Consider the following 13,077-nt stretch of genomic DNA (forward strand, 5'->3'; position numbering starts at 1 on the left):
TGCAATCACTTTTCCATACAATAAATAAACAATAGTGACATATTATCAAAATTAAGCTTAATTTGCTATAATCCGCGATTGTTTTTTTAAATTATTTAAAATTAAGCAAGGATTTCCGCAAAGTAACGCCTGCTTCTATCCAATAACAAAAGTGACGTTTGACAGCAGTGATTGCAAGTTTTACGCCTGTCGCGAGATACGTTATCACCCTGCCGGATGTTGTCATGATATGAGGCTTAACTCCTAGCGGGTTTTGAGCTCGGTCCCAGCCACTGGACGCTGTGAAAACGCTTCAGTAGATCATCAGCTAAAACTACGCTAAAGCAATAGGCTCACCGGTAGTTCAAGTCTCGGATCTCTATCTGCACAAGATAGGTCTGCGGGATGTGACCTCCGACTGGGGGGGATGGGCGTGGCTTCATCGCAACAAAGTTTCTCTTCCACCTCGGCTGAGCAGCCACACAGTTGCCGCCACTCCGGCGTGTATGGCTGCCATGACATGTACCAGTCCAGTTCACCTTCTGTAATGAGTTTTACGTTGTTTTCACAATCCTTTTTTATTCAATTGTCTCCCGCGGTTGGCGACATCTCATCTGTGGCGTGCACACACATCAGGCGTCACATTGGCGACATCAGGGTATGCACAGGGTATGCAGCTGATATAAAATGAATTAAATCTCCAGTAGGAGTTATAAAATACTTAAGCGTAGTCTTAATATAACTCTTACAAAGCCTATCTTAAAGTTTTTTATGACTCGTACTGGAGATTTAATTCATCTTATATCTACATACCCTGTGCATACCCTCTATGCACGCCACTACATCTCATCATATGATTTTCGGCCTTTCGGGTTTGTAATGGTTTTATACAAATCTCGTGGGAGCCGTTGGAACCTGAGCTAAAAAAGTAGCCTATGATAATCTCTGTCTTATTCATAAGACACACAAGCTATTAATTTTAACTACATTCATAAAAAAAAAAATATGTGTTAGAATTACAAATTCTGTCTTTTTAAGTAACTCATTTTAAAATCAATAATAATAATAATAATAATATTTATTTTTAATTCAAGTTGATTGGTTAGTTAGTTTGGGCGTAATGTAAGGACTGACAACCACACTTTAGCATATATAATATTAGTTAGGATTCTATTTCTTCATTCAATGAAGCGAAAACTGCTTTAGACACATTTATTATGTTCTTTATTTATGACTGACGGATTGAAATACAATAAACAATCGACTTGCAAGAAATGGTCATTAATTAGTGTCATATGCATATTGTCTGCGAAATGTAGGGAAGTTATTTGTGGGTTTGAGTATACGCTTTCATAATATGATGCTCAAGGTGATTTTGCATAATTTAAGAATATGTTAAAACACATTTAATTCAGTCAACAGGCTACTATACAATTGATGAATTACTTCATAACAAGATTGCTTGGAAGAAACCGGCTCCGCTTTCATCTCTCACAAGATAGAATGTTAAAATGTAATATGTAAATGGTTGATTCGATAGAATCTCTCTTCCGAACCGGTGGTAGTCACTACAAGCAGACAGACTCGACATTTCAAAAGTGCTTATGGCTTAAGGCTCGAAATAAATGAACTTTGAATTTGAATTTTGAAAAAAATATTAAATTACCATTAGCTGCTTCATCAAATATCTGTTCAGCGAGCTTATAGTCCCCGTTTTCTACCAGAGCATTCCACAGCCTAGCCTGCACTGCACCTTCTAACTGAACACCGCTTTCTCGCGACAGAGCCTCGAACGCGTCCTTGTATCGACGTCGTCGCAAATGTTTCAACAATATCCTCACTGCTTCTTCTTCTTTGCGCTGAAATACAAATAGCTTGTATTGGTTTGTTTGAGGTCATCCATATTTATTTTATTATCAACCCTATTATCAGCCCAATGTAGGACAATGGTCTCCTCTCAGAGCGAGCTGGTGTTTGGGCGTAGGCCACCACGCTGGCGAAGTGCGGACTTTTAATCTTTGCACGCGTTTGAGAACATTATGGATATATAGGTTTAGGCATATAAATTTCCTTACAATGTTTTCCTTTGATGTTAAATTAAGTGATAATAAGTTAGAGGTCCGTGCCGGGGATCAAACTCGGTCCCCGTGACAGGGAAGCCGGAGACTTAGGTAATCATTAGGCTATCTCAGTTTCACTTTTACAATAATATCTATATATATAAAAGAGAAAGTGTGTGGGTATGTTCCGTTTAGGCTCCGAAACGGCTGAACCGATTTCAATGAAACTTTCAGGGAATCTCCGCATTGACCTGTCGAGTAATCCTGTAAAGTTTGGTGACGATCGGAGCACTCCTATTTTTGAACTGTCAAACTGTCAAATACAGCTTTTATTTACTATGATGATATTCTATTGTTGGGTGTACATGAGTGTAGATAATGATCTTCACCCGCTCGAGAAGAGAATAGAAGAGAATAAATACGGAGAGAAATAAATGATTTAATATGAGACTTAAATTAAAAATTTAATGATGTAAGTTTATGGTTTAACAAAATAAAGCAAAATCTAGCCCGGCGAAGCGGGCTGGGTACGCTAGTGTGTTCTAAATAAAACATAATGAGTAGGGCGCCTGTGGGTACGTCGTCCCGAATTTGCTTACGCGACGATATTATCAATGAGTATACAAAGAAATTTACTGCATACTCATGGTCATAAAAACTATAAATGCGGAAGTATGTACGTTTGTTCGGACCAAACTTTGGAGTATGGCTTCTTTTCTTCAGCACGGTTAAAATTTACCGCGGAATTTCAAAATATAAACTTTGGCTTAGCATGAAAACCAGTCATGACGAAATCCATCAAAGCATTAGCTTGCATCCTAGAGACAACCTTGACTTTTGGAAAACGTAGACTTTCCAAAAATAACCTATGTCTAACTGGGAGGAAATCGTTGGCAACGTCTAGTTTCTTTGCAACTTAAGAGAATAAGCTTAAGCGGACTCTTAGTAAAAGGGCGCTTGCGTATGGTGCAAGTAAACGGTAATAATTGATTTTTCAAATTGGTTCGTATATGTGGCATGCACGAAGTTTTGACAGGCCATTATTAAAGGCGATCCAAAATACATCGCTATGGTTTTTTTGACTCCATGGAGGGCAAGTCTATGTTCCTCCAAAGTACATAGATACATAGTTTATAGAGTTTGTATGTGTGCATGGAGACAAGAAATAAAATCGCTATTGTTCATGGCGCATAAGAATGTTTTATTTAAATAAGACGGAAAATACGTAAACGTAACGTATCTATCTTGTAATGAGGCCCGCTTCAGCGGATGCACTTCGACCCTCCAGGATCTTTTGTGCTCGCCCCAAAAAAAAACGTAACGTAACATGAATGGATAAAAGGCCCTATCATTGAGTCAAGAGTGATCATTCAATTGTAAGTAGGTACTCTTATTTTATTGAACATTCAATTCATAAAGGATAAATTGGTTTGTTATTTCAGTTTACTCCCACAGCTATAGTATGTAAATATAGCTAGTCATTGAACGCGGCTTTACCCGCATAGCTTAAACACCAAAACATTTATAGTTTCAAAACTTCAGGCCATGACATAATTAAAGAGTGTTTAGATACAGCAAAGCGTAGTCTACCTCAACAAACAAGTTTATAGTATGACCTACGAGATTACTATGAGATTCTTACCAGACTAATTGTATCCACTGCTGTATTTATTAGATCCTCATGATTTTTTCCTCTCAACTCTACATACCATATGGTGTAATTATATGCCGGGCCCCATGATTGTAGTGGTACTATCTTTATATATTTAACTGGCAAATAAAGTCCGTCCAATGTCCTATGCCTTAGTTTAAATGTTTCTGCTATGTAATCCATTTTGAGGCCGCTGTAAATACATAATATATTGTAAATAAATAAATATACTACGACAAAGCACACTTCGCCATCTAGCCCCAAAGAAAGCGTATCTCGTGTTATGGGTACTAAGATGACTGATAAATATTTTTATAAATAATATACATAAATATTTAGAGTATACATGTAAACACCCAGACACAGAAAAACATTCATGGTCATCACACAAACATTTTCCAGTAGTGGGAATCAAACCCATAATAATACTATTTAGGATTGATTGGTTTTTAAGCAGTTCTACTTATATTATCAATAACACACATCTTAATAATGGAAGGCTAAGATGTGTATCATCTAATATCTCATTATCTTATCATGGATCAAGGATTCTTTTATACAAAAGTTCCCAAATGTTATAAGACCACATCCACTCGCTCGAAATATCATCATCACCACATCAATTGATTGAAGTCTAATGCTCATAGGCATAGGTTTTTTGTCAGGAGGTCTACAATCTGCAGTCCTGGGCTGCTTTTTCCCACAAGCTCCCAGAAACTCAATCGATGTTTTCTGTCTGAGTTTACCACAAAAAAATATAAAGGTGACAAGTTAACAAACACTATGTGAAGAAAGAAGTTACGGCTTACACTTAATTCCTACAGTAAAATTACAAATATGATATTTGTTACCTGGAAAATTTGGTTAACAGGTTTTGTAATTTTGAATATGCAATGTATTGTGAACAATTTGATTATAACACTCACAACCTATGTACCGATCAAAACGGTGAGTAAACCAACAGGTTTATAAGGACTTTGACAGAGGAGTGACTTGAATATGAACTGTTCGAGAAACAACTGCTGCTTTGAAAAAAAAATTTACTTTACCATCTTTTGGGTACAAAAAATAAAATTAATCTGTTCCTTCTCTGCTCTAATGCATAATCATAAACACCATTTGGGAAGTTTTGACGGCCGATTGGCATAGTGGGCAGCGACCCTGCTTTCTGAGTCCAAAGCAGTGGGTTTGATTACCACAACTGGAAAATGTTTGTGTGATTAACATGAATGTTTTTCAGAGTCTAGGTGTTTTTGTGTATATTATAAGTATTACTGTATATTATTTATAAAAATATTCCACAGTCATGTTGCAGGCTGATGAAAAAGAAGAAGATAATGGATATAACTTACGCAGTCAACAATAATGACAAATTGTTCTCATCTGTGCCGCCATATATTTGAAACTTTTTGAGATCACTAACATGTGCCTTTATGTACTTTCCAAACATTATACTCTCCACTATTGCTGGGGCTTGTAGCTTGAGCATTATGAACTGTGAGGGTGTGGTGCTGTCTGTAAACCACCTTGACAGCTGGTCTGGGGGATTGTTCACCATTATATTTCTGTAAAAATCATAATCACTTATAAAGTACAGTAAATGTACAACATAGTTTTCGTTAAAATAATATTTACAGCCACAAATCATTGAGAGATAGAGTCGGTATGTAAGCCGAAAATTGGACTTATTAATGAGATACTAACAGCAGTAGTGGCATGGGGTAAGTCGGATTAATAATACAAACTATTTTGGTATGAGCTACCAACGTAAGTCAAAAGATTACCCGGTATATTCGATAAAATACATACAACTATTTATTTACGTAATAAGAAACTTACTCTGGTAAGTAATTGGCAGAATAACTTGAATATTTATGTATTGTGTACTTTAGTATGACCGTCTCGTGTTTGTCATCCATTTTTATATCGGAAAATAGCACTGTTGTTTGTTATAAAAGCTCACTATTTCTAAATATTCATCAAGAAAATCGAGCGGCGACGGACAAACCTACAAAACACTCACGGTCTGTCAATTTGACATTGATAACCGACAATTATTTTTCATTTTGTCTATTGGCGTAACAAACACAGATCATGAAATGGAGGTATATAATGAAGCCAGCTGTCAAATTCAATTCAAATACCTAGTTATCTCTATCTCCTTCACTGGTAACTATCTCTCTTGACCCACTCTAGAGATTACTCTAATATGTTTATAATAATAATAAATAAATGGGCATTCAAAAGCCCCGCAAGCGGAGGGTGGATGTTTTTCTTATAAATTTTTAATAGTGTTTTTTTTCAAGCATTGATATAAAAAAAAAAAAATTATAAATGATAGAGAATATATAATAATAATATATTTTTTATTAGGTCACCATGACCCATATACAATATTATATCACAGGATAATTAAATACTAAACTAATAATTTTAAAAATATATGTGTACCTATCTGTGTTTATCGTTCAGATACGGGATAAACATTACTAAATATATTCTATATATTTGTTTTTAGTTTTACAGAACTTTGACCTTGGATTCGCAGACTTAAGTTATTACAACTATAAACTATAACCATACTATAGTAACTATACTATAAAATATATTATAGGTAATAAACTATACTAATTTCCAAATACTGGCGACCATGTAAAGAAAAACGTTAGGCCTCCAACCCTAGCCTCTAGCTACCTAATTAGACCACAGCCATATTATTTGTAAAAAGTTTCCAGTGGAACTTGAAAGCTTTTATAATAAATATGTTATAATATGACTAGATCACAGAATTAAGAACATACAGAAACCTTGTACACTACTAACCTTGTACCTCGTAACCTTAGAAGCATTAAAAATCCCTCCACTTTAGTAGTTGACAGTAATTTTTTTACCGCCTATGTTCGAAATTTGGAAAAAGTTTGTGAGCTAGCATCATTGTGCAGGTGTGAAGGAGACGAGCGCTGGGCTTTTCACTGTTGTTGGACACAATGCACTGCATGCAATATTGGCTGAATGAGGGTTTTATATGTTCTTAATTCTGTGGACTAAATATAATATGTTGGATATACATCAAAGGTACCTAAGCTACCATTTTTAAAAAATTAACTTTGGTAAAGCATACTCTGTATACTTATCACTTAATCCTAGTAGGTATATTGCTATAAATTATTTCTAACATAATGAGATCATATCATTTGATTATTATAATTTTTAGTAAAGTTTTATATTGTTTGCTTATTAACGACGACGTGCGAACTTCCACCATTTTACGTAGAGGTAAAGAAAACAAATACTCAGTAGGTACTATTTGTAAGAAGTTTATTATAAGAATAATTCATCAAATGCTTTGTGTATTTCATTTAACATATCAGAAGCAAGCATACTTCTGCCATGATTTTTATAAGCGTTCGAGTTACAAACTCTCGTAAACTTAGCTGCTGCGTAAGCCGCCACACTTTGTGCCAGTTGTGCAGATTTCGTGTTTTCGCATAGATTGGCCTTTAGTCCCCAGTTAAATAAAGTTCCTAATGCACCTGATAAAATATCCCCTTGCCCACCAGTGCGTCTACCAGAACCACCTTCATGGAGAGACCAGTCATAGTCACCATTGTTAGAAAAGTACATATCTGTTTCACCCTTTTGTAAAACTGTAACGAAGTCACCCCAATATTTATACCATGGTATATCACTTTCAGTGACAGCTTGTTTTAACCGTCTGACTTCTGCATTATTGGGTGTTAGAATTGCGCCAGGACTTGGATAATCTTTCAATATAACGGGATTTTGATAAATTGCGTACAGTCCATCTGCATCGATGACTAAAGGTTTTCTAAACTGTTTACAAATTCGAATGGTCTCATATGCCAGGTTTAATCCTTCTGTTGATCTGCCTAGCCCTGGTCCGATTACAACCACGTGTATACTATGTAGTAATGAGGTGATATTTATAGCATTGTGAGGAATGACAATGAGATCTGGGCTGTACGATTTTATCACTGGTGCTGCATTTTCGGTTGTAAAAACATAAACCAGATCTGCGCCAACCTGCGGAACAACATTCAGACGTTAATATTACTAAACTTACAATATAAAAAAAAATATATTAACCTATTGTCTATTGTCTATTGTAACCCACTACAGGGCACGGGTCTTCCCTAACTGTACACCACGCTGGCGAAGTAGAGTAGTAGAGTGGTTGGTAGACTTCACAGACCTTTTAGAACATCATGAATGCAGGTTTTTCTGCATCGTTAAAGTAGGTGACATTTAATTCCTTAAAACGGACATAACTCTGACTCTAGAAGTTAGTAATCGCTGAACCAATCTTAACGTAATTGAATACCGAAATAGATTGAACCACGGACACTTACAAAGAATAATTTTTAAGTCTTAGATATTAAATAAAAATATACTCTCTTATCTAAGGTATTAGATATAAAAAAAAGAAATTAACGGCTACTAACTACGACTCCATACAATCACGCGGGCGCAGTCGCAGGCACAGTTAATTATTATAATTATTTCTTATGATCAACGTATTGCAATTAATATGAATAGAAATTACCTTTAAAGCGGATATAGCCGCAAAATATGGTGCTCCAGTATATTCAATGGAGCCACCAATAATTGCAACTTTTCCAGCTTCACCTTTTATTTTCCCATCTAACTCGGGAATGACCACTTTGCTTAAATTATTTAGTATAATTACATCAAAATCATGAATGCGAGAACACTCATCAACTATCAAGAGATTGATTTCCAAAAGCTCTGTTGTCAATACTAAAAGTATACTGTAGAATATCTTCATAGTCACAAAAATTATAATTGCTTATACTTCTAGGCAGAGCCCATTACAATCGTTTGATGTATTATTTAACCCTGGACCTGGGTATTCTAGAATAATATAAATATTAAGTTAGATGAAGTCAAGGTCAATAGTAACATAAATCGTAAAGTCAAGGTTTCATTGAAATATTAACATTATCTATTCATATTACCATTGATTCATACTTAATTATTTAAGCACTAAAACCTATTAATTTCTACTACTACTTTAATGAAGATTTAAATTTTTTAAACAACTGGTTACAGTCTTTCTTACAGCTTTGAAAATAAAAAAAACCTATATCTATGTAATAAATTAATCTAACATTCGGTATCAATAAAGGATTTTCAAAGAAAGTTACCACATTAGCATCATAATATATATATATTTTTTTAATAATAATTATTTTACCTCAACTTAAAAATAAATTGTGGTTACAGATCACTATAATATACTAGTTGTGGTGTGTCGTGTTCAAAGAGATTAAACATGGTTTACATATTTTTGTAATTTAATGTTGAGAACTTGAGAAGTAATCACTGTCTACGGATCTAAATCACTATGTTATTGCCCTTTTTGCACAGTTCTAGTAACCACAGATAAATAATGATTACCACCCAGAAATCACTTAAATAATTCTCTGCTAAATACAGTCACTTTAAAAGATTGCAATCTAAGCATCTATATATTTTTTTTCATTATATAGATGCTTTTAGTGTTAGGGCTCAGCCGGGGAAATACCGCCATATATTCTTCTTCTTCTTTTGATTTATGGCTTTTCGTAGTGCCAAAACAGCACAATGTACTTTGCCAGTGTCAAGTAGCTTGGAAAAGTCTCCATATGGAAAAGGCACATATATTCTTCCGACAAGCATATAGACACGGTATTTATAGATCAGTGCTTTGTTTTTAGGCGTAATATTGCCAGTGCTTGCAATGCCGACCGATTCAAAAATAATCGATTATTTCCATAATCGATTATTTTGCACATCCCTACAAGGTAGTGGTTTATTTACATTTATTTTGAGTATCGTCTTTTTGTATTTTCGAATAGTTAAAATTCACAACAAATAATGAACAAAACTATTAGAAGATCAACAAGAGAGGTGATTTTTAAGGTTTATAGTCGTTGTCTTGCAGAATATAGAGCAGGAAGGATTTCGTCAGAACTTGATAATGTTTTTCAAAGAACAGCAGATATGACTGGTAATTCCTACTTTTTTAATGAAATATTGTGGCTAAAGTTTCATGCAAGCTGTCTCAATAAATATTTTTAGTACTTTTATAGTTTCGTTTTATTAAGTTATTTTATTGTTAAGGTATTATATTGTTGACTAAATACATATACCAGACCTGAACAAATTTAATACTTGCGCCTTATTTGATATTTAAAAAAACCTTAATTTTTACATATTTTTTAAATATAGGTAAATCTGTTAGCACTGTCAGGAGGATTGTAGTAGAAGCAGTAAAAAACAATGCTGTTTTTTCTACACCTGGAAAACACAGGAAAGGTCGCCCCAGAAAACAATTAGACAATTTCAATATTTGTGCCATTAGACAAAAAGTTCACTCCTTTTACACTGTGAAAAAACAGGTTTGTGCTTCATATGTTTTATATATATCTATATATATTTTGTATGTATATATTTTTTTTCTCTAAAAATTCTGCAGTGTTTTTATTTTAATAGTCATTATTATTTTTTAAGGTGCCAACTTTACGTAATCTACTGCCAGTAGTTAAGGAAGACTTGGGATTTGATGGGAGCCGTGAACATTTACGAAAAGTCCTAATATCACTTGGTTTTAAATATAAAAAATGTCAATCAGAACGAGGTGCCTTGATAGAAAAGACAAATATCTCAGCTAAACGTGAAGATTACCTCAAAATCATCATTGACAATAGAAATTTGCCTGTAGAACTGAGGAAAGATGTAATTTACATTGATGCAAGTTACTTACACCAATCCTACAAGCTACAAAAATGCTGGCAATCAATCAATGTTAGCAGAGTGAAGCAAAATGGTTTCAGAGACAAAAGATACATAATTGTTCTTGCAGGCAATGAAAAAGGCTTTGTCCCAAATACTTTACTAAGTTTTAGTGGGACAAATAAAAATGATGATTGTCATTCTGAGATGAATAAAAGGAATTTTACCAAGTGGGTGAAAAAAAAATTAATTCCCAATTTACCAGAGGCCTCAATTGTGGTAATGGATAACTCTTTTTATCACTCAATAGTTTTAAATAAGGCTCCAACATCGGCTTCAAAGATAAGTGACATTAAGATGTGGTTAACAGAAAATGATATAGCTTATGATATAACATTAAAGAAGCCTCAACTGTTGATGCTTGTTAAACAACACAAACCCGAGCCTTCATACGAAATAGATGAAATTTTGGAAGCACATGGTCACACTGTGGCAAGAATACCGCCATACCACTGTGACCTAAACCCAGTAGAATTAATTTGGGAAATAGCCAAACAAAAAATAACCTCACTTAATGTAGGCTCTATTGACATAAAGGTAAATAAAAATAGAAATAAACAAATTAATTTGCTGTAATTTATGAAGTGTGCTGTATAATAATTAAAAGCCATTATGTATTTTATATAATTTTTAGGAAGCAGCTGAATTTGCATTCCAAGATATTTCTGTAGCTGACTGGGATAACTCATGCAAAGATGTAATGAAAATTGAAAGAGAGTATTATGAGAGGGGAATAACTTTATATGATGACATTGACAGTCTTGCAACTAATATGATGATCAGCAGTAGTGATGAAACTTCAGAATCTGAAAGTGAAGATGATGGTATCTCAACAAGCATGGATGTCGATTTTTCGGAAGTGGAATATTTGGAAGACCATCTTTTGGATGAATAAAATTCTGAAAATAAATTAGAATTTATATAACGAATAATGTACTAAGTAAATGTGCGCTTTTGAGTACTTAAAAAATCTAGATCAAATTTTGCTCTTTCACTAAGTGTAACGTAATTACGAAATATTATTGAAGGATGCATAAGTATATTTCATAAGGAATTCCGTGTAAAAATATTAAATCAAAAGAAGCATGTTTATTTTTCCCTACAGAAGAATTCAAAACATTCTAAGTGTTTACTTATGACAACCCTATTGAAGATAAAAGACCGACACGTGCATACTACCTACATACGCTCAGCGACGCGTACCTAATTAAGTGACAGGAGTTACGTGACTGTAATTTTGCATGGGCTGTATATGATTTCCTTCACTAAAAACAACGGCAGTGGTTAACTCAAAAACTATTATGTTTTTGTTTTCACAGATAAGTCTCACAGATAGTAGGCACATAATGTACCTTTATAGCCTGTAAAGTGTTTACATGTTTCACGTAGAAAACACGAGCCTAGATACCAATGCTGAAGTCTTTAGGTTGTTTGATCCTGTTTCTGTTATAATTGTTTATTTTTTGTTAAATTAATTTATACAAAAAAATTTTTAAGGAAGATTTTAATAAATGTGTTAATTAAAATTATAAGTTTCTGTTTATTTCTTACCTACATAGCACCGATAGAAAAAAAAAAAAGGGGGTACTTATGTACACGCGTTAGAAGTTATACTTCTTTTGCGTATGGAAAAAAAAAATAACTAAAATGCAGATTAACGATAAATATAAAAATTAATCAAAAAGATTTTATTGAAATAAAAAAGGTTTTATAATAATATTTATTTATTCACACTGTTTGTACTGTTACGAAACACGTGTTCTAAATAAAAGTTATCGATTTTCATGCCACCTAAAACTAACTTTAGGACGTAGAATTCAGGTGTCTGTGTGCGCACGCATCGTTTTTCTACGTCGCGCCAAATAAGCTAAATCTTCAAAAACTCTGTTGAAATTTATGGATTGGTTTCTAACGATGTTTATAAGTACCCTATTTAAAGTTCCCTTTGTATCTTTCTAGCCTGGACTAAACTGATAGGCGCGTGGCGTCAGATTTCTCGCGAAATGTAGAGAACTTTTATCCAGAACCGTCTTTTTGGTTTTTTGCGCAAATATTTAAGCAAAATAAAGGTTGCCACGGAAATTCGACGCCGCCGCTGTACGTGTGACTCCATCTCCAGCAAGAGTTCGACTGAATCACGGATCGCCGATGGATCGCTTGGAGCGTAGTTTAGGATCGCAGTTAAAACAAACTGGATCGGCCTAGTACGATCCACGCTCCACGTATCACGATTTTGGATCGCTGATTCATTTTGGATCGTCTGGTGTGGACCCGCCTATTCGCTACTTGGGAAGAAAACACAACTGTGAATTATGCAGTCTACAACAGAACTTCTCTAGTGTTAATGCCAGTTTATTTTTATAAAAAAATAGAGCCTGCATTCGTTCGCTCTCAGTAACTAGAACCCTAAATTTATTAAGTATCAAAGTTATTCGGAGAAAATTATTTTTAAGCTTGCGATCGAGGCGCCATCCACTATTAATTTCTACTCTTTTTTGCCTGCATTGTACAATTGATAATTCAAACCAAGGTTTTAGAACGAGTACGGTAAATGTCTTTTATTTTATTCAG

The 13,077-nt window shown here is 34.3% G+C and overlaps 3 protein-coding genes across 3 annotated transcripts in view; 1 reads left to right on the forward strand and 2 right to left on the reverse strand.

Annotated features, from left to right (window-relative positions):
- LOC120633054 (muskelin) overlaps positions 1 to 5,699 on the reverse strand; it is a 36,420-nt gene extending 30,721 nt beyond the window's left edge. Inside the window, exons 1-5 of the mRNA XM_039903137.1 lie at positions 5,530 to 5,699; positions 5,043 to 5,255; positions 3,682 to 3,883; positions 1,646 to 1,838; positions 337 to 521 (exon numbers count right to left, since the gene is read on the reverse strand). Of these exons, the coding sequence (XP_039759071.1) occupies positions 337 to 521; positions 1,646 to 1,838; positions 3,682 to 3,883; positions 5,043 to 5,255; positions 5,530 to 5,609 (873 nt within the window). The 5' untranslated portion in view covers positions 5,610 to 5,699. The remainder of the gene's footprint in view (positions 1 to 336; positions 522 to 1,645; positions 1,839 to 3,681; positions 3,884 to 5,042; positions 5,256 to 5,529) is intronic.
- Positions 5,700 to 6,983: 1,284 nt separating this feature from the next.
- LOC120633492 (ATP-dependent (S)-NAD(P)H-hydrate dehydratase-like) lies at positions 6,984 to 9,249 on the reverse strand. The gene is made up of 3 exons (XM_039903704.1): positions 8,927 to 9,249; positions 8,255 to 8,583; positions 6,984 to 7,734 (listed from the first exon to the last, which is right to left on the reverse strand). Exons 2-3 carry the CDS (start codon positions 8,495 to 8,497, stop codon positions 7,012 to 7,014), a joined length of 966 nt encoding a protein of 321 aa, XP_039759638.1. The 5' UTR covers positions 8,498 to 8,583; positions 8,927 to 9,249; the 3' UTR covers positions 6,984 to 7,011.
- Positions 9,250 to 9,522: 273 nt separating this feature from the next.
- On the forward strand, positions 9,523 to 11,428 carry LOC120633491. Its single transcript, XM_039903703.1, has 4 exons — positions 9,523 to 9,721; positions 9,943 to 10,112; positions 10,225 to 11,043; positions 11,141 to 11,428. Exons 1-4 carry the CDS (start codon positions 9,589 to 9,591, stop codon positions 11,399 to 11,401), a joined length of 1,383 nt encoding a protein of 460 aa, XP_039759637.1. The 5' UTR covers positions 9,523 to 9,588; the 3' UTR covers positions 11,402 to 11,428.
- Positions 11,429 to 13,077: the final 1,649 nt, after the last annotated feature.

This window comes from Pararge aegeria, chromosome 21, assembly GCF_905163445.1.
Source record: "Pararge aegeria chromosome 21, ilParAegt1.1, whole genome shotgun sequence".
NCBI classification, from domain to species: Eukaryota; Metazoa; Arthropoda; class Insecta; order Lepidoptera; family Nymphalidae; genus Pararge; species Pararge aegeria.

What these genes read in the sequence shown, in the direction of transcription:
- LOC120633491 (XM_039903703.1), top strand. Translation starts at nt 9,589, where the DNA reads ATGAACAAAACTATTAGAAGATCAACAAGAGAGGTGATTTTTAAGGTT. An exon ending in AAGAACAGCAGATATGACTG is followed by an intron (nt 9,722 to 9,942) that starts GTAATTCCTACT and finishes TTTTAAATATAG; the next exon opens with GTAAATCTGTTAGCACTGTC. An exon ending in TAGGCTCTATTGACATAAAG is followed by an intron (nt 11,044 to 11,140) that starts GTAAATAAAAAT and finishes TATAATTTTTAG; the next exon opens with GAAGCAGCTGAATTTGCATT.
- LOC120633492 (XM_039903704.1), bottom strand. Translation starts at nt 8,497, where the DNA reads ATGAAGATATTCTACAGTATACTTTTAGTATTGACAACAGAGCTTTTG. An exon ending in CGGCTATATCCGCTTTAAAG is followed by an intron (nt 7,735 to 8,254) that starts GTAATTTCTATT and finishes GTTGTTCCGCAG; the next exon opens with GTTGGCGCAGATCTGGTTTA.